The sequence below is a fragment of the Aptenodytes patagonicus genome, chromosome 6 (genome assembly GCF_965638725.1).
Source record: "Aptenodytes patagonicus chromosome 6, bAptPat1.pri.cur, whole genome shotgun sequence".
Lineage (NCBI taxonomy): Eukaryota > Metazoa > Chordata > Aves > Sphenisciformes > Spheniscidae > Aptenodytes > Aptenodytes patagonicus.
In genome coordinates this window covers 27784618-27804711 of record NC_134954.1, presented here as the reverse complement: position 1 = coordinate 27804711, position 20094 = coordinate 27784618, and the positions used below count along the sequence as shown (strand labels likewise).

At 42.5% G+C, this 20094-nt stretch overlaps 1 protein-coding gene across 2 annotated transcripts; it reads left to right on the top strand.

Moving 5' to 3' along the window:
- The first annotated feature begins 3004 nt into the window (after positions 1 to 3004).
- SAG (S-antigen visual arrestin) lies at positions 3005 to 19802 on the top strand. 2 transcript variants are annotated; one of them, XM_076341681.1, is made up of 15 exons: positions 3005 to 3153; positions 3743 to 3803; positions 3893 to 3937; positions 4233 to 4426; positions 5657 to 5716; positions 6880 to 6947; positions 7143 to 7278; positions 7633 to 7717; positions 9013 to 9085; positions 10689 to 10826; positions 11134 to 11211; positions 12093 to 12116; positions 12531 to 12595; positions 18585 to 18594; positions 19263 to 19802. In XM_076341681.1, the coding sequence occupies exons 1-15, from the start codon at positions 3055 to 3057 to the stop codon at positions 19354 to 19356; spliced, it is 1230 nt and encodes a 409-aa protein (XP_076197796.1). In that variant the 5' UTR covers positions 3005 to 3054; the 3' UTR covers positions 19357 to 19802. The 2 variants fall into 2 exon arrangements, with proteins under 2 accessions (XP_076197796.1, XP_076197795.1); XM_076341680.1 differs by lacking the exons at positions 18585 to 18594; positions 19263 to 19802 and adding an exon at positions 17496 to 17545.
- The last annotated feature ends 292 nt before the right edge of the window (positions 19803 to 20094 follow it).

The following is a 20094-nucleotide window of genomic DNA, read 5'->3' as shown; positions in this document are numbered from 1 at the left end:
TGTTTGCAAAAAGCAAACTTGATTTGTGACTGCAAGATTGCCTGAGGTGGAGGGTGCTGTTCAGGCTGGCAAAAGGAGAGGATATCATGTGATCTTTCTAATCAAACTAACAGATGCAGCCCTGAGGAAAGCTACAGCTGTTTATGCAGCTTGCAAGCCAAAAATTACACATATTGTTGTGCATAATATCAAGACCAAATTCATGGCATGGGGGAAAAGCTATTCTTGGGACATTCATGAACAGAAAAGCTAAATTTGTTGAAATGTCTGTTCATGTGTCTTGGATGTTGTGTCTCACTCTGTAAGTAAATTAAGGAGGGGAGGTGTACTAGCTAGCAACATGTTGTTTTGCATCAGCATGCCAATGGGATGTTGGTGGAGCAATAATAGATAAACTGCTTAGTGATTATGAGAATAATAAATTGTTCTTAGTGTTTGGAAGTCCTTCATAATGGCATCTATTTATAGAGACATAGTGTTTTATAAACGCCCTTTTTCATAAATGGCTCTTGTCTGTTCAGCTTCTTATCAGGCTGGATGGCTTGCAACCCTAGGAAGGAGAAGATAGAGAAAGAGCTTTAGAATAAAGCTGCTTTCAGTAACCATCCTGTTCTATGTAAGTCTGTAGTCTTTGCAAAGCATGCGAGTATGACATTGTAGACCTCTTCCATTGACGATCTGAACTTCCTTAGGTAATGCTGTATGTTGCTGACTTAACCACTTTCCAGTTGAATCTTAGCCCAGGTAGAATATTTGCTCTTGGAGGGGGATTAATTCTTGAAATCCTGGATGGACTCAACTAGAGACGTGCTTTCAAATCCCCTACAAATTGTCTTCCTTGTTTGCTAAGAGGTTAGTGGTTCCCTCTGGTAGATGCGAAGAAGCATAGGACATGGCTGCACGGAAAATTCGTCTGTCTTCAGTAGTTTAGGAGTTCACATCTTTGTCCTGTGGCAGCTCCTGTGGCATTTGGAACACAGCAAGGTATTTAATGTTATTTGCTTGTTCATTTATTTGGGTCTGCAGCATGAGTAGGGTGTCTGTTCAGCAACAAATGCTATTGTGGACTTGGAAAACCTACCTATACTTCATAAAAATTAGAAATTCTTAAATGTGTAAAGTCTGTCTCTAATCTCTACCTTATGTTTTTTCCAGCTTTCTAAGAAGGGAAGTATTTTCTTTTTCTACAGTTTGTTGTGTGCAAATAGGCCCTATAAACTCTTTCTACTCTTGAAACAGTTTTAAAATGGGAAAGCAAGCGGAAAAATAGAATGGAAGCAAACTTCAAGGACAGTCCTACACTGTCAGACCAATGGTCTGTCTAACACAGTACACTCATTCATGCAGGTCCAATAGGGAGAAGTGTAATAATAGGGCACATGTAGCATCGTCCTTTCCTGATGTTGCTCCTCGGCTTCAGAGTCTTACCAGGTTAAGGTTGCACTTGAATAATCTTGTCCAACATCTGCCAAAAGCCTTTTCCCTGTGAACACATCTAATCCTGTGACTCAATTCATATTGGTGATTTCCAGAGCCTTCTGCAGCAACACACTGTACTCTTGAATCTTGTGTTATGTGGGAAATGCTTCACTTTATTTTGAATTTGCTGTCTGATCGCTTAACTGAATGCTGCTATTTTATAACTTACGACAAAGTGAAGAACTAATCTCTCTCTGCTTTGTACTGCTTAGGTTTTCTGGACATCTCTCTGGATATCTCTTGTGTCCTTTTGGTCTGCCCCACCCCTGAAGAATCTTATTCCATCTGTGTTTTCTGTGGGTACAAGCTGTTCCCTACCCCTGGTTATACTTGTTACCTTCCTGGGCAGGTGGCTGGACTGTTATGTTCTTAAGGTCCATTCTGGTTTGGGTTCAGTGATAATGGCAAGTAATGGGTTGCATTTGGTTCTGGTTTAGGAAGATACAGTAGGACAGATGAGTTCTCATTTTGGGTTTGGTCTGACTCCTTACCAATACATACCACCTTTCTAGGTCTTGGACTGAGCATGCTGTATCCAAGATGTGGATAAGTAAGGGGTTCTGAAATGGTATAAATGGCATTCTCTGTGTTCTTGATTTATTTCCTAATAACTTCTCTGCTTATGTCAAGGCATTCTTCCTGAGTGATACCAAGTATAACTGTGCATGTGAGACTATAGTTGTATTTTCTTTGAGTGCAATACTTCTCACTTACCGTTATAGAATATATGGTATTTCATCACCTATCCAGTCTGTATCATGAAGCACTCCTCCAGCTTAACATAGACAGCTCTACTTTTGGAAATCCTGAATACCTTTGTGTCTGTGGGCAGGCTATTCACTCCTTATCTAGGCTTCTTCTATTCATCCAAGGATATGCTCAATAGCAAATATCTCAGGACAGATGACACTGCGCTGTTGTATACTTGCAATGGTCAAAAAACAAAACAAAAACGAACAAAACCCCCCAAAATAATCCAAACCCTGAAAGTAGCCAAAACCCATATGTATTGATATTCTTTATTTCCTATATTTTATCCCATTATTAATGAGTGAAATGACCTTCCTTCTTACCTCATGACAATTTAGAGCCTCTGATGACAAATCTTGAGGTATCTTTTGACAATCGAAGTACCTCGTGTTGATCAGATTACCTTTATCTGTTCTCTTACAGATTTCTTCACAAAATTACTCTCTACAAACCTCTCTGCAAAGGCCAAGCTACCCCTTCCCCTCCAGATTTTTCTATTAGTCTACTAATTTTTTAATATTGAGTTAAAAAGAGTTCTTGGTCTCTTGTAATGTTTCTGAAGAGCTGTTTTTAATAGATGTTTTTATGTTTTTGGTTTTTTTTTAACGAGGAACTGCTAAAATGAAAAGAAACCCACCTTCTGTGCTGTGCCTGAGTATCTATTGAAATAGTCTTTGGTAAATTATACATGGGAGTAGAGTGCTTTACCCACCAAGTATATTTCTGCTTTTATCTCATCCACCTATTTTTTTTCTGACATCTTTCCCAGGACCTTTTGGGGCAGAAAAGCTTCACTCACCCACAGTCACATACCCATCTTTGACCATGAGCTGCCCTGAGTCTCAAAAGATGGGGACAAGTGGGAAGAATGCTAGTTCTCCTCACAGACAAGTTATCTTCAGAAAAAGCACCCGTGACAAATCTGTAAGTACCATAATAATGGATTTATATAGGTATTTTATATAGCTATGAGTTTTACTTGTAGTCACACTGGAGACTTACTAGAAAGCTCTTTCCTGTCCCCTTAATTTTTTTTTCTGAAGAAGGACCATGAACTGTATTTAGCGCTAAGTTTGAGGAGATGATGTAAACAGAGTTTATAGGGCAAGCTTCTCATATATTATAATACAAGGGAAGGCAACTCGCCTCTCCGTCTTGAGTTGTACTTCTGCTGGTAAATGTTTAAAACAAAGCTGATTCATTGTCTTTCCAACCTGATGGCACCAAAAATCTTTAAATCTATAGTTCTTTGTCCCATGCACAAGTATTTATGTTGTGCTTTTAGGAGTTGGTCTACATCAGGTTTTCAATTCTGATGTCCTGAAGCATGTGAATAATCCTGTTGAGTCTGGTGGGGATTGCATGTTTGCTGGAAAAAAAAAAAATATCCCATTTAAAATGGAATTGTTCCGATCTCTACAAGATTTATAGCTCTCTGCTGTGTCCCCACCCCACCCCCAACACACAACCATCAACACTTTGTAGTTCAACCATGGTCATCTTCTCCCTACAGCTGACCATCTACCTGGGAAAGCGGGACTTCATTGACAACATAGGGAATGTGGAACCTGTAGGTAAGTCCACAAGGATACGTGCTGCCCTTCCTGCTCTCTCAACCCTGATTATCCTCTGTTAATCTTTTTTATTTTTTCCTTTCTTTCAGATGGTGTTGTATTGGTGGATCCTGCACTTATCAAGGGGAAAAAAGGTTTGAGGTTTTACGCAACATATGTTTCAAAGATTGTTAGTCGTCTTTTGAAGTGAGATGCTGAGATAGAACCTTTTTTTATTGTTTTAAGGGTACAAATGTAATACTCTTCCCCAGTGAACGGGCTTCTTACTCAACATAATGTATGTTCTTACATATGGTATGAATACTTACCAGGTTATACAACAGTGTTGAAATAGGTTTCCCTGACTCTATAGTGCAGGAGGATTTTACATCCCACCTGGCTGCATTGTTAGCCTGCTGCATGCTTTACCCATCATGTGCTTCTTTCCAGTGTACGTGTCCCTGACCTGTGCTTTCCGGTATGGCCAGGAAGACATTGATGTGATTGGCCTTACCTTCCGACGGGACCTGTTCTTCTCTAGGGTCCAACTGTACCCACCTGTTGACAAGCCAGAGTCTCTCTCCCGCTTGCAGGAATCTCTGCTGAAGAAGTTGGGGAAAAATGCTTATCCCTTTTTCTTTACAGTAAGTATCTCATAAGAGCCTCTGAGCCTCTTCTCCTTGTCTGTTATTACCAGGTTGCTGAGACCTGGCGATGGACTGAAGACAGGGATTAATAGTGAATTCATGTTATGCAAAGTTCCAATTTTGAGTGACAGACAATGTACCAATTTTTTTTTTCTTACCGTCCTAAGTGGTAAAGTGCAAGAAGATCCTAACTGCATGTGAAAAGTACTTTCCTTGAAAAGGCAAGGAAACATGCAATGGCTTTATGCTAGCAACAGCCCCATATATCCTTGTCTTCCCCATTCCTGAGGGGCTGGAATACTTTATACCATTGCCCCAGTGCTCACAGAGGAAGTGCCAAATCCTTTCTCTTTAAATATTTTATGGATCAAACAAGCAGATGAAAAGCTCTTTACCAGATGTTGTCAACAAATAACAGCTCATGGCCAAATTCTGATTCTGACAGGATATGCTTCCAGTACTGTCAGTGACATGTCTGCCTTAGCATTCCCTAGGAAGATCCAGGTTTGAAAACTACATGCTCTGATATAGCAACAAATAAGTCTTTGAATGATTCTGCTAAATGGGTTGGTACCTGTCGTAATGTTATTAACCACTCAAATACAATCTAGTGATCTTCAAACTGTTGGAGTCTCTAATGGGGTGTTAGCACTCAGTCTCCATGAGCTACTCTGCAGCCTTCCCAGTTGATGTCTGGAGTTGCTGGCCCTGCCCAGGCCAGGAGTGAATGGATGCTGGTTGGTGGCTGGATGGTCTTCATGGCCTTAGTTGTGTTTCTGACACAGAGATGCTTTGCTTCAAGCATCATGTGAACAGTGAGTAGCACTGCTGTGAGCTGTATTGATTATCTTGGATGGGGAGCCAGATGTTCCAGCTGCTACTCTAAGCTGTGCCTCTAGGGCTCTGTTTGATTTTTAGACCAGGTGCTTCATGTGCCTGGACTTGTTTTACTTTTTCTCTCCTTTTTTTTTTTTTTTTTCTCCTTCCTTGGCTATTAAAGTATTTTTGGAAGAAAGGAATTTGTTCATACAAGGCAAGTATAAGGCCCAGTATATTAAGGCCCCTATCTAAGCCAGAACTTCAAAGGGTTACTACATTACAGTGAGTGACCTGTTGTCTTCAGGATTGCTTTGTGCCTTTTGTGAGCAATATGTTAATTAGAGTGTTGAAGAGTTGGAAATCTTTGTAATATTGCTTTGGGGTATTTTTCTCTTCTTCCTCCCACAGTTTCCAGATCATCTGCCTTGTTCAGTCTCTCTGCAGCCTGCACCTCGTGATGTTAATAAGGTGAGACCAATGGGACACTTGTGCTTATCATGGTTGAGGAAAGTCATATGGAAAAAGTCATGTGAATTTATTTGGCTAGCTTGAGAGTAGAATAATGTGATACTGGGGTTTACTGTGTTATGCCACAAATGTCAGGAACCTGACTTAAGAGCTACAAGTGTGTGTCACGGACTTGGAATTTAAGTCCTCAGAATAAGAAAGGGAATCCAGTCAAATAGCAGCAAAACTACTAAATCTGCAATGCTTGTAGTTTCCTTAAGGGTACCACATGATTTGTGCGTTGGCTGCACATAAAATGATTGTAGCTGTCAGGCTGCATGAGAGAAAAGGAGACTGAGCGCCTAAAACTAAAATCTCATAGATCGCTGTAAGTAGCGTGTGTTAAGACCTGCTTCTAAATTAAAACAAATGCAGAGAAGGGCTGGCTTGCACATATGTGTAAACAAAACAAACCCTGGAGTAAAAGTCACCAGATAATGAGATGTTCTGCAAGGTTTCTGACACAATTTAAAATATTCCTTTTATACTTCACTGGACGCTTCTCTGAACTGCTGAGCTAGACTAACAACCGGGCAAGGTGGAGCAGGTCGTAGGATACAACACAAGGATAAGCTGTGTTTTTTTCCAAGGAATGATATTCTAGCAAAAATTCCCATATTGCTCTGTAGAGAGTTATCTGGGACTCACACAGATGTCCCATGGCAGTATAAACCCATTAAAACAAAAGTCAGCTTGGCCTGATCACCCCTTAGACATTGGGAAGTAAGAAGGTTGACCCTAAGTCAGGTATTGGCATTACAAAGCCATTCAGAAATTCAGTTCAGAAACCCAAGGCAGACTGGAGAGCTTTGCAGGCTGATCAGTCTTATAACCTGTAGCATGCTGTGACCTCTACAGCACTGCTCCCACAGAAAGCCTTTTAGGAGTAGGGATGTCATCTGTCAAAGGCTGGGAACTAAGCCTCATTTATCAGAAGCATCCTGGAACAGGTGGATGCTGCCACACCAGTTGGCAGGGATCTCTATTATAATGGTAGGAGGCCAGAATAATTTGCAGCTGGCAGAAATCTGTCAATTTCTGGTGTATAGAGAGATATTTAAACATCTGCAGATGTTCTTGGCTTCTGACACTGGTTTCACAGCTGTCTTCTCTCTCTCTGGCAGAGCTGTGGGGTGGACTTTGAGGTGAAAGCTTTCTCAGCAGAGAATGTGGAAGAGAGAATTCGTAAGAGGTAACAGAATGTGTATGTCTGTCTTCAGTTTTGCCCTTCTTAAAGGCGGTGGGTGGTTCAGTAATGCACCTTGGTTGATGGTTCAGATTTGCCCCACTTGTCATTGGGCTTCTTGGGTGTAAGCACATGTGAATGCAGAACTCCTGCCTCTGCCAAGCACAAACTACCACCATGTCATCCTCTACTGCTTCCCAGGAACTCTGCACGTCTGCTGATCCGTAAGGTGCAATATGCTCCAGAAGAGCCAGGACCCCAACCTTGTGCGGAGACCACCTGGCAGTTCTTCATGTCCACCAAGCCATTATACTTGAAAGCTTCCCTCAGTAAAGAGGTGAGGAGTTTGCCCCGGGGCTGTGGACATCATAGTATTGGCATGCCAATATGCATTTTGCTGCCCAAAGCAGCTACTTTGTGTGTTACTCAGATGGTCTCAGCTGAGACTGACTTGGCCCAGCACTCAAGGGCTCTAATGTTCTGTCAGTAGCTAGTGTTAGGGGAGGCTGAGACCCCATTAGAAGATCATTGGAGGCTACGTAAGTTATTGAAGGAAGGGTCATGAGTCATTGGGAAGGGTCATCTTGCCTTATCTGGCCTCTGTGAGGAGATTTAATCTGGGGGGACTAGAGGGGTTTAGGGCTTGAGAGAAGCCTCCTGGCTGGATTTCTGAGCATCAAATTCCTTCTAGGTGTACTACCATGGTGAGCCCATTCCAGTCACTATCACCATCAACAACAGCACAGAGAAAACAGTGAAGAAGGTCAAAGTCCAGGGTATGTTTTTACTGTTGCTTGGGATTCTTTGAGGGCTAGAAGACTGAATGGTGGGAGGGCTGAAAGGGAGCCAGAATTTAGTGCTTGCAACAGCTTAAGCAGGCAGCGTGGGACAAGTCAGGAATTTGTCCCTCCACCCTGTCTATTGCTGTTTCTTTGCTGTTCATCAAGTGAAATACTGCAGCCTTTTTCCTGACTCTCATGGTTACTTGTGTGGCTTAATTTCAGGCGCCAGCATGTCCCCTCTAGTAAACAGAAAGGGTCTGGCATCTGCAGTGGGCAAGGCAGGTGCTGTGGGGAAAAATCCACCTCTTTTGGGAGGCTGGTGGGAAGGGCTCCCCTGTCAATGTGATGCTCCTGCTAACTGTAAATGTGCCTAGGTTGCATACCATTTGGCCTGGGGTTTCAGAAACATCTGGCCATGTTAGAAACAGCTGCTCTGCCAGCGACAGTGTAATGCCTCCTGAGGAAGCTGAGGGCAGGGGCTGAGTTTCAGAGCAGTTTCAGTACTGTGCCTGTGTTTTATTTGTGGCACTGCATGTTTTCATCCCGCAAGCCCCATTGCACTTGGACCTGTGGAAGACAGTCTGAGACACAAAGGATGAGAAAGAGAAGGGAAGGCAAGGAAGGAATGAAGTTGCTGAGGTTTTTACAAAACTCTATATTTCTTTAATAAGCCAATTCAGTGCTGGTCTTGGATGCACTGTCTAGTGATTCCCAAATATTTTTAGGCTGACATGCCTCTGTCAGGCTTAAAAAGACCTTGTCAATCCCCAGATTCTTTCCTCATCAGTGTTTCAGTCAGAATTACCCTATGGGTTTTTTGGTGTTTGATTGGAGAATATAAGCCATTTATTATCACAGGCTCTTGACTGCAGTTTGGTATCCAGTCTGCTTGATGATGGTGTCTCCTGAATGCAAATGCATTGGCTGTAGATACACAAGAGATACCAGTGACCAGATATAGAAACGGACATGCTTAGAGAAGAGGAGGGAGATCTTTATAATGGAAAGAGCAGGCTCACAGGGGAAACCGTGGATTATTGACTTTTTGTCATCTCCAAATCAAGGCTGGATGCATTTCAGGGAAGATAGTCTTTGGCCATTTGTGTGCTGTTCATCTCTATCCAGGTCAGGCTGTCTGACCTGGTGGTCCCTTCAGGCTCTAAATGGATGGGTTTTCCTGCTGTCCATCATGTTTTCCATTCCTGAGACTCAGGGCAGGGTGGGGGGGAGCTATGTTGTTTCTGATGCATATGCACAACTGATTGTCCGCTTTCTCCTTTCTCACTCAGTGGAGCAGGTTGCCAATGTGGTTTTGTACTCCAGTGACTACTATACAAAAGTGGTAGCTGCTGAGGAAGCACAGTGAGTGAATGCTCTGATTATCCCTTCTTGCTCCTTCACACTCTTTTAATTACCCTCTTCCTCAGTAATGGGAGGTACTCCTAGCTATAGTCTTGCAGTTGCCTGCTGTTAGTGTTCTCTGCTCTCACCTCATGTGTTCCCCCCCGACACACACACCACCTGTACTCTCTGGATGCAGCTGGTCTCCTTTTCTCATAGCCAGCAGGTACCCTGTGCCTTTTCTCAGAGAACAGAGGGAGGTTGCAGAAGAGGGGTTTTGTTTGAAGAGTAATTACCTACTAGAAAAACTTAGCAGGGGCTGCAGAAGGCTCCCCATTGCTTGAAATCTTTAAATAGAGATGCAACATTTTTCTGAAAGATGCTGCTGTTTGAGTGGAAGTCATGGATGCTCTAGCTTGAGGTCAGTCTCTTTCATACCATTTCATTTGGTTTCATACCATTTCATTTGGTTTCTTCTGACCTTGGAAAGCCCATGAAAACCTCGAGCCTATTGACAGTGTGGAGAACCACTTGCTCTTTTGCATTGCACTGCATTGGCACTGCAGCATTGAACTTTGCTTTGTGAGAAGGGTTGGACACACCTAGGCATCTTATTTTTCTGTTTTTTTGCTCTGTAGCTCAGGAACATGTTTTCCATTGAGTACTGGTCTTCCAAAGTAGGATTTATTTTGTCCAAATTTAGAGGTCTGCAGCATAGTTTGACCTACTTTAGAAGTCTGCCTTAATGTGAAATTAATAATTTTCTGCAAGTGTTTAGAATCATAGAATCATTAAGGTTGGAAAAGACCTCTAAGATCATCGAGTCCAACCGTCAACCCAACACCAACATGCCCACTTAAACCATGTCCCTAAGCACCTCATCTACACGTCTTTTAAATACTTCCAGGGATGGTGACTCAACCGCTTCCCTGGGCAGCCTCTTCCAATGTTGAACCACTCTTTCAGTAAAGAAATTTTTCCTCATGTCCAATCTAAACCTCCCCTGGTGCAACTTGAGGCCATTTCCTCTTGTCCTATCGCTTGTTACTTGGGAGAAGAGACCGACACCCACCTCGCTACAACCTCCTTTCAGGTAGTTGTAGAACACGATAAGGTCTCCCCTGAGCCTCCTCTTCTCCAGGCTGAACAACCCCAGTTCCCTCAGCCACTCCTCATAAGACTTGTTCTCCAGACCTCTCACCAGCCTCGTTGCCCTTCTCTGGAAACGCTCTAACACCTCAACATCCTTCTTGTAGTGAGGGGCCCAAAACTGAACACAGTGTTTGAGGTGCGGCCTCACCAGTGCCGAGTACAGGGGCACAATCACTTCCCTACTCCTGCTGGCCACACTATTTCTGATGCAGGCCAGGATGCCATTGGCCTTCTTGGCCACCTGGGCACCCTGCTGGCTCATGTTCATGTTTGTTCCTCTCTGCTGATTATAAAAGGAATTTTTCTGCCTAGGTTAGATGTAGACATCTGCATTGTAGACAACTAATTTTGGACAGATAAATTCCACATCTTTTGGATGGCTTTGTAATCTGTTTTGAAATTCTCTTGGTTGGGTGTGTGACACAAACCAGAGTGTGTCATTTTCCTTCTCTCACCTGCTGCTTATTTTCAGTGAAAAGGTGCAGCCAAACAGCAGCCTGACCAAGACACTGACACTTTTGCCCTTGCTAGCAAATAACCGGGAGACCCGGGAAATAGCTCTGGATGGAAAGCTAAAGGATGAGGACACCAACCTGGCTTCTAGTACCATGTGAGTAGGGTTTTAAATGGTCTTAGCTAGTGGAGTGTTATAAAGAAGAGGGGAGGACGGAGGAGACACTCATATCAGGAGTTTGTACCTGTAAATGTGCGTCCAGATGGGTAGATCTAAGTTGCATGACTTAGCCTATCATATTCATTCAGGGTGATCACAGATCTGAAGAGGTATTAGCTGTCCCTGAGGCTTGTCTGCTCTGTCAGTTTCAGGAGAATAGAATGTTCACCTAGTTCTTGCCCTAGCCATATATTGTTGCTCTGTTGCTACGCTGCCTAACACTGCTGTCTGTTTTCTCTGGTAGTATTAAGGATGGAATAGACAAGACAGTGATGGGCATTCTGGTTTCCTACAAGGTCAAAGTGAAGCTCACTGTTCCAGGGTAAGAATAACAGACTTTTTGCTACATCTGCAGAGTTGAGAGGGGAGTGTGTGTACTTCATTGACGAGTGGGGAGAGGGCAGGACAGTCCACCCTAAGAGAAAGGACACATGTTGTAGGACATCAGGCTCCCTCTAAAGCATAAACTGCCTGGAAATCAGTCTTGGCCTATCCAAAGAACATGTCCTGAGCCAGAGGGGTTGGATTACCTTCCTTAGATACCATATGACTTTACGGCTGAAGTATGAACCTCTAGTTTGCATTGCAATTTTTTGTTCCAAGTCATAACTTATTTTGTGAGAACTGAGGTGAAACTTTGTGTGGGCCTTTATGTTGGCATTCTTGTTCTCCTAGAGCAGAAGGTAGAGACATCTGCCCTGAGGGTCATAAATACTATAGCTCAGGTTCTGTACTGAGCCAGCTTTCTGGATGAAGCTGATGTCATCAATGTGAGCACACAGTGCAAAAGAGGACAAGGATAACTGTTGGTGATAGTCACTGTTTGCATTTTTATGTCATTCATCTATCCTTCTTTCTAGTATAAAAATGAGTCAATGATTTGCCTAAAGCGTGATAAAATGACTGCTGCCTTCTGTGGTCCTCCAATTGCCCATGTCCTTTGGCTCTCAGAAAAGGAGCCATGCCCAAGACTTGGTCAGGGGTTCAAAAACTTAAAACTCTTTCTCCATGGGAAGGACGTGAAAAATGAAAATTACCTTTTTTAAAAACAAGTTTATTTTTATGTTACACTTGTGGCAAGTAGAGAAGAGTATATAAGTAAGGTGATATCAATAGTCCACCAATAAAACAGCATTTGGTAGAGCATCAGAATGGAAAGGCACTAAATAGGCTTGTGGTTTTTCTCCTTATTTTCTTCTGTAGCATGCTGGGAGATCTCACCTCCAGGTAAATATCTTTCTCTTCAGACTATTCAGTTGTAGTTGTTAATTTGCCTTTTTACTCTCTTTCCTATTCCCTTTCCTGCCTCCCTAAAAAAAAAAATAACTATCCCTTAAGCCGATAGAAATAAAAGTCTGCATTCAGCTGTGAAAATGAAGCAATTACAAAAATAGCTCTGATTTTGTGTACATGCAAGTACATTCAGCACATAATAAACCTAGTTTATCAAAGTGGATATGCCTGGGATATTGGTGGAGAAATCAGAGTTTAACTCTCTTTGAGGGGAAAATTATGATTAGAAAAAGATGAAAGAGTGCGTGAAGCTGGAGTTCAGGGCTTGGGCTGGCCTGAGGTGGGAAGGGGACTAAACCAGGCATGAACAGAGCTGTGGATCTGATGCATTCTCTCTTCTCCCCAAAGTGAAGTGGGCACAGAGCTGCCATTTCGTCTCATGCACCCCAAACCTGAGGAAAAGAAACCAGCAGGTCAGTTATGCCTGTTTTTTGCCTTTCTTCATTAACAGACTCACGTGAAATCTTACCATTGCAAAGCTTATAGGGATTTGTTCTACAGGAAGCCTTTAGAGTCTACAAGACTCCAGTATGGGGGCTGCTCTGTGTGTGTGTATATGCATGTGTGTATGTGTATATCTATCTATCTCAACCTCAAGGCACAAAATAACAGGGAGAAGAAGGGATGCTAAGATGGGAGAAGGTGGAAATGGGTCATGTTCCCTTTTTCTTTCAACCATGGAATCACAACTCAAAGCACAGGGGCTTGAGGAAGGACTGCACAGATAAATCTCAGGACTACTGTGCAAAATGTCCTGAATGAAGCTGTCAGCAATTCCCAGCCGGATTCCAATATAGCAAACAAGAATCTGTCACAGAAAACACCTAAGACACATGAGCATTGTAAAAAGCAGAATACTTTTAAGCAAAGTTAAGAGGTGATAAAACTGTTCATAATTTTAGAATCCCCGTTATCTTGATGTGGCATTGGCCGTGGTGTCTGTGATGTGGCCTTCATGTTCAGTGGGTTCAGAAAGGAATGTCTCTTCAGAGTCAGGTCAGTAAATGGAAGTATGGGAACTTTAAAGCTGTGTAAGGAGCTAGCCTTCCCCAGGCGTGTCAAGGCTTGGGATCAGATGCCAAAACTGCAGGCTGTCTTGAGCATCTGTGTTCTCCTCCCACTTCCTCAGGCCCTGGCTGGCTCTGTTCTCTAATGGTGAACATGAAGAAACTGCAAGGTGCTTGCACTAAATCAGAAGCTCCTGTACAGCATCTGAAGAAGCTATTGAACACAAAACACTATGCCAGCTTTTTGATGTTGGAGCTGTTGTAGATGAGTCATCTTGTCCTGCCCTCTGTATTTAGACAAAGTTGCATGGGCTTCAAACAAAAATCCATGGCTGCTTCTGCACTGCTTTTCTCTTTCTTTTTTCTTTGGGCCCAAACTTACCTAAAGCTGCTATACCTAAGAACATGACCGCAGGAAGAAGGTGGAGGAGGCTATGAAAGGAGTTATCCCAAGATAGATGCCATGTTCTATATCGGAAGCATTAGAGAGGGGTGACTTCAGTCCTTACTGTGTAGAATTGTTGGAGGAATCAAATGTGAGTGATGACAAGAGAGATTGGTGATCCTCTCCACACTCAGTTGCTCTGGTTGGGAAACAGTATTTGCTAATTATGGATGTGCTGGAGTGGGCAAAGGTAGGTTTCTTCATTCCTTTTTGAGAATTGCACCATAGGAAACTCTCATTTTGACTGGGAAAACCCCTGCTGTGAGCTATGCCAGCAGGGCCTCTCAGCACAGACACAGAACATGCTCATAGGAGTTTTTTGTGCATGTTACACCCCCATCAGAGTAGTGCAATGAGTCTAGGAAGCGCGCCTTCAGGACAAATCCACAAGGCCTATTCCCCTCTCACCCCCTTTCTGCTGTGGTCCCACAGGAGACAGCCACATCACCGAAGAGTAGCACAGGACACCCCACAGCAGCATGCGGCCCACAGCTGCCTCCAGCTGGCCTGTGAGATGGAAATCGGGTCCTCAGGGTTGGTCCATAGGACTACTAATGTTGGATTACCTTGGAGAACCTGCTGTGAAGCAAATGCTTTTGTTGGCATAGCTGTGCCCATGCTGTGGGTTTCCCTTTCACGCTGCAGGCCAGCGAAGCTCTGCCAGCAAAACACTGACATTGCTGCACGCTTGATCACAATCTCAAATGGGTGACTTATTGTGGGAGAGCCGCTTTGGCAAGGGTCTTCTGTCTCTTCTGGTAGCTTGTACATACGGAAGCATTTCCGTCAGATCTTCCTGCAGCTACCCCTCTGCCCAGGAACTGGGTGAGGGGCTAGGACTGACACTAGCGGCCCCAGGAGCGGTGGCTGGTGAGGGCCATCTAGTGTCCGTGGGGAGCCTCGCAGGGCAGAGGTGCTGGTGGGGCAGCTCAGGGCTGCAAAATCTGGAGCTTTCATGGATACCGAGAAAAGCTTGAAAACTTCAAAGAATCATCCAAAGGCTTAGGCCATTTTTAGAATGGTGTGAATTTTTTTACATGACATTTTTTGGTATTAACAATGCCGCAACCCCCTTTTTATTAGTTATGCTTCAGACAGATAATTCTGGCAGAAGCATTTGTAATATGAGGAAAAATGGAAGTCAGTTCTCCCTTCTAAGATCATTTCAAAGGATGGCTGATACACTCCTTTATATAGTAAGCTCAAAAGGATGTGGGCAGAAGACTTTACAAGGGAAATGGAGAACTGCAATATTTCTCAGATCGCTTCCCCCAACACATCCTCTTACCAAAGGCACAGCCCACGTATTGTTTGCTACATCAAAGTTTTTTAGGAGCTTGCTGTCAGAAGACAGCTATGGTTCATGTATTTTCTACAGATGGAAATTGTGAGTTTCTTACAAATTGAAAAAAATACAGGTAGTTTCAGGAGCTTATCCCATGGGAAAGCCCTAGAAATGGTTAACTCGAGAAGTAAATGCTTTCTCTTAAAAAAAGATACTGTAACACAACAGAAAATTCCTCTGAAGCCTTCATAGCTGACTTGAAAACCGTGCTGGAATGTGGTGTCTGAGCTCATTACAGGGAATAAAACGGTCTTCCATATAAAGCTGGTAAACTAAAACTCTTTCTGGCTTTATTGGCTGGTAGTTTTCCATGTCCTGTGCCTAATCGTCCCAATTGTGAGTTCATGCTTTTTAAATTTTTATTCTACCAGCTTAGTTCATAAACTCTGAGAAATAAGATGCATTTCATGAGTGAAATAACATCTAATTTGGAATCAAGCAAATCAAGACTTAATTGCAGAAATGAAGCTTCAACAAACAGTGTTTAGACTCTCAAAGGCCCCACAAGATGGAATTTTTCTTTGTTGGCTTGTTCGGCAGCCTCTGCAGTAGGTGTAGGGAAAGGTGCATGCACAGGGAATTTTGAGATCACTCCTTATCTTCTTTTTCTGTTCCCTTTTGTTTTTACTGATGAGTCAGTAGTAACTAGTTTGCCTATTGCATCTCCCTGCTTACTTGACTGTCACTTCATTTTAAGACACAGCTGGGAGAAAGGGAAGAAGTCAAAGCAACCATCTTATAGAGTCAAAGCTAAAGTGGGATTAAAAAATGCCACATACTATGATTTATTCCTTGCAGTGGAGTAATATCCTTTTCCCTTCTCTAGCCAAGGTGATTTATGGCAAAAGTAAATAAAATGTGTAGCATCAGTATATTTAATCATGCAGGGCTGATTTGAGTGTCGAGAACCTCAGAAAGATAAGCTTCTCAAGAACACCGTTTAATTTTTTTTAGGGCCAAACTGGGGCAAGTGTGATCAACTGCTGTGTGCTTTATTTCACAGCAGATTGCTTTGCCCTTTTTATTTGTCTGTGAGCGAGCTCTGAAGCATTCATCACTCAGTAAAAAGCAGGTCTGTCAGAGTGCATGGCTATTGCAGATTGCTCTCTCTTTTCTGTGTCTGGAGGAGACAGAAAAGGTACAGCTTACTACCTTTCCTTTCCCATGTTTGTTTATAGCTTCCTTGCCTTGGACTTCTTGTAGGCCAGCATTTGCATGTTTCATGTGTGCTGGTTTTGCAACTGGTTTTGGACCTATGTGGTTCACAGGTGGTTATTTTTAGGCAAAGCAGCTCCTGTCTCATTGGCAGTCTGTCTTTTCCACCTGTTGACAAAAATGGATAGAGATCTGTTTCTTTTAAAGATAGATTCAAACTGGGCTTTGTCTCTTCATGCTTCCAAGACCTTTCCCAGTCAGCAGTTAGCCCAGAAGCTCCTGCTGGGTTTTTCCTCAAGGCTGTGGTCTCAGTGTGAGTTCTTTGGTCTGGGGTTTTCCTGCCCTTCTCCTGATGTTTTACATTTTGTGGGCCTATGTCTTGGACACTGGCCTTTGTTTTGGCTGTTGTTCAATAAATGGTCATTTATCTGCTCCCTTGTTAAACTTGCACAAAAGGGCTGGTTTCAAGAAACCCATAAATGCTTCGTCCCTTTAATATTAAAGCTATACTTGCCCTGTATTGGTATTGTAACTTTCAGAAATTAGTGAATTTTTTAAGCACTTTAACGTCTTGAAAAATAACACAGCCTACTCCCTTCCCCCCTGCCCCCCCCCTAAAGTTAAGAGAGGTTAAAAGCAAGCTTATAATGAAAATTACCATATGCCACAACTTTAATTATATGGAATCATTTCTGTGGCTGCATAATAAAAGCTTACAGAAAACCCTCTGCAGAGAGTATGATGACATTTTGGAGCCTCGTTGATCCTTGAACACAGCCCTCTCTCATCCCAACCCTCAAAACAATTGCTGGGATGCCAGTTAAAAAAAGAAAAAGTCTACCCATTTTCAGGTTCCTGAGAATTTTTCAATGTTGTAATGTTAAATAAGCCACAGGACAGCAAGATAACTATGTGGAGTGGGCCTAACTCCTGCTAGGGTGCTAATGTAGCCATTTAACAAGCTACATGTTAGTATAGTAGCCTGAAGGTAAAGTAGTGCATCTTTGAATGTAATCTTACATCTGAGGTATATGATAAGCATTACTCTACTGCCACACTACCTATGTATTGATTCAGTAAGCATTTATCTGACAGTAAAGTATATGCCCAACTGAAACAATACCTATTTTCCCCCCTCAACCCATTTTGTTAAATTGGCTTCAAACCGCATTGGTGGGTATCACTTAGCTTCACCCACATCACTGATGTCCCTGTTTCCATAGTAATCAATGTACTTCAAAGAGGGGAAAGAGAACAGACTGTTTAAAGAATAAAAATTGGAGGAAAAATGAAATGACAATGATGCTTTATGTGTTGGAAATTTTTAAAGTTCTAAATATTTCATTTTAAATCCATTTCAATCAAGCATGTATGCCCTGAGACTTTCCAGACTTCGTCTTGGCTTCTGTGAGTAGAGGAAACCATCCTTTCTGAGCCTGGATAGACACCATCATGCATGTCTTTACATGATCCATCCTTTGAGGCATTTTTGCTAGAGTGGCCCCATTTGGCACATTTTTAATGCTGACTTTTCCAGCAGTGCTAGTTGCCATTTGTTGCTCTTGATTTCAGGGTTGCGTTGTGGGTGGGAATTCTCCAGGTAGCGAGTTATCCAGTCAGTGAAGCATCCCAGATCCCTGACAACTTCTGTAGAAGAATGGCCTAGGTGCGCTTTGCTTCCTGACTTAAACTCATGAGAAGTAAGCCAGTGAAGCAACTGTTACTTGCTAAAGTAACTGTGAGAACAAAAAAATCCATGCCCCCATTTCATCACTGCAATAGAGTCTGTTCTGCTTATTTTAGACTGTGCTGAAACAGCTTCCAAGGAATCCTGCTAGCAAGCAGGATTCATTATGGTGTGGTTAGCAAAGATCCCATTGAAGAAACACAAGTGCCAAAGGTCTCAGGATTATATTTAGGCAACGATGAAATCAGGAGTATTGCCTCAAGTGCATAAACTATCTATGAGAGACCACCTAGGCCTTTCTGTATTCTGACCTTGTTTGATTTTAATACCTTCATGTGTTTTGAATAAGAACATAGTCTTCTTATCAGCTCACTACTTAAATTACAGTGACAGACCAATTAAGACTAACATCATGTCACGCAAGCACTGTCATCTCTGAGTAGAAGTGTGTGCACAGATGTCTCCCACAGCTGTGACCACTAGCAAGCATAAGTGGGAAAATCTGTCTTTGTTTCTGAGCCCTTCTGATGTCTTGGGCAGCATTGCTAGAGTGCTTTTCCATTTGGGAGATCAAGTTTTGCTTCATCAGGTGCATGTATGCACATTTTGAGACTTTCTGGAATTCTCCTTGTATTGCTGCAAATCCTACCGCTTGTCACTGTTTTGTCTTGTCAGTTTATAAATTTTTGCTGGTTTTAACATCCCCTGTTCTAACTACTTGGTGTGTCTTTTTTCCTCCTTTACTGCATGCTGATGACTGCAGGGAAGGATAAGTAAGTTTCCTTTAATGATATTTCACATTCTAGCTGCAGTTGTGCATTGACTCTTTGAAAACTCTTCAAAATTGTACAAAAATCCACAGGGTTCACAGAGTACGAGCTTAAATCCAAAGTGAGTAAGTTGCTGTGGCTTGACAAATTACTGCTATCAGTTGAACAGCAATGACTGACCATATGAAACTAGTTTAAGAGAACATGTTTTGCCTCACAGTTGGAGGGAGGGATGTGTTTGTAGTCAGCTGATGCTCTGTAGCTCTAAGTTTCAGGAACTCAATAGGTTTGACCATGTGCCCCTATTTTAGTACAGAAGGAATAAGGATGAAAGGTTTCACATTTTATTTCTAGACAAAGACCCTTTCAGGCTGCAGACTATTCAGCTAGCTGATAAATATTTAGCTGGAATGGACATGATTCGGTACAGATGAAAACCTCCTCGGTTTGTGTCCTGACTTGCTCAATCAACTGCTTTTCATACTAGCTAGAATACCACCAATGAAGATGGTGTCTGTGGGAATGTGATCCAAATCCCTTTGCAGACAATGGAAACATTACCAGAGTCTGCTCTGGGCTTCTCTTCTTCCTCCTATGTGTTGCCTTTAGTCTGCTGGTATAAAAAAAATTGCTAACATCATTTTGAAAGACCTGTGTTTCTTCCATTTCAGTGAAGCAGAGCTGGTATTTGAAGAGTTTGCTCGTCAACAGCTAAAAGATGTGCTTGATGATGAAGACAAGAATACGTCCTCACCTGATGAGTGACTAAAAGAACAAGCTGCTAGAGAAGCTATGTAGTGTGGCATCAATTAGAAATTTAGGACCTAGGTTTCTAGTAAACTGCATGTTCTCAGTGCATACATGGTCTTCCAGAGATCAACCCTGAGATCAATGGCCATAAAATCGTGATTCTCTATTGCTTATTAAAAGTTTCAGCTCTAGAAGAATGTAGCAAACTCAAAACCTGATGCTTACTCAGCTACCAGAGGAGGACAGGAAGGCTGCCATGCCATGACTTCTGCTTTCAGGGCTACCTAATAAAAAGGTTGGTTGCTTTCACCACTGCTGAGAGCTTAAATGATGGTTTGTGCAGCCTGCCTAGACTTACTCGGTGTCAAAGAGTCTCTGACTTTGAAATGCTAGTGAACCAAGTCCTAGTCTGAAAGGCTGGCTTGCAGCCTTTGGTGATTCACTGAAGTTTCTCAGCAGACTATACAAAACTGATTTTATTTCCTTTTGGTTGCTTTTGCATTTTGGTTGCTTTTGCATTTATGCTTTACCAAACTCACCTAGTGAATATTCTCAGTGCTTGCACTGTCTCCCTGTATAGCTTACATCTACTTTCCATACCATTAAATGTCTTGCAAGTCATCTTCCACAGCAGCTATAATGCTGAGATAGTGTTAGCTTTCTAGCAATATTCTTAACAACCACATTATTCAAGATGAGAGAAATGTACACTGTCCATGAATTCCTTAACAAAGCTCCCTATATACAAGCCCA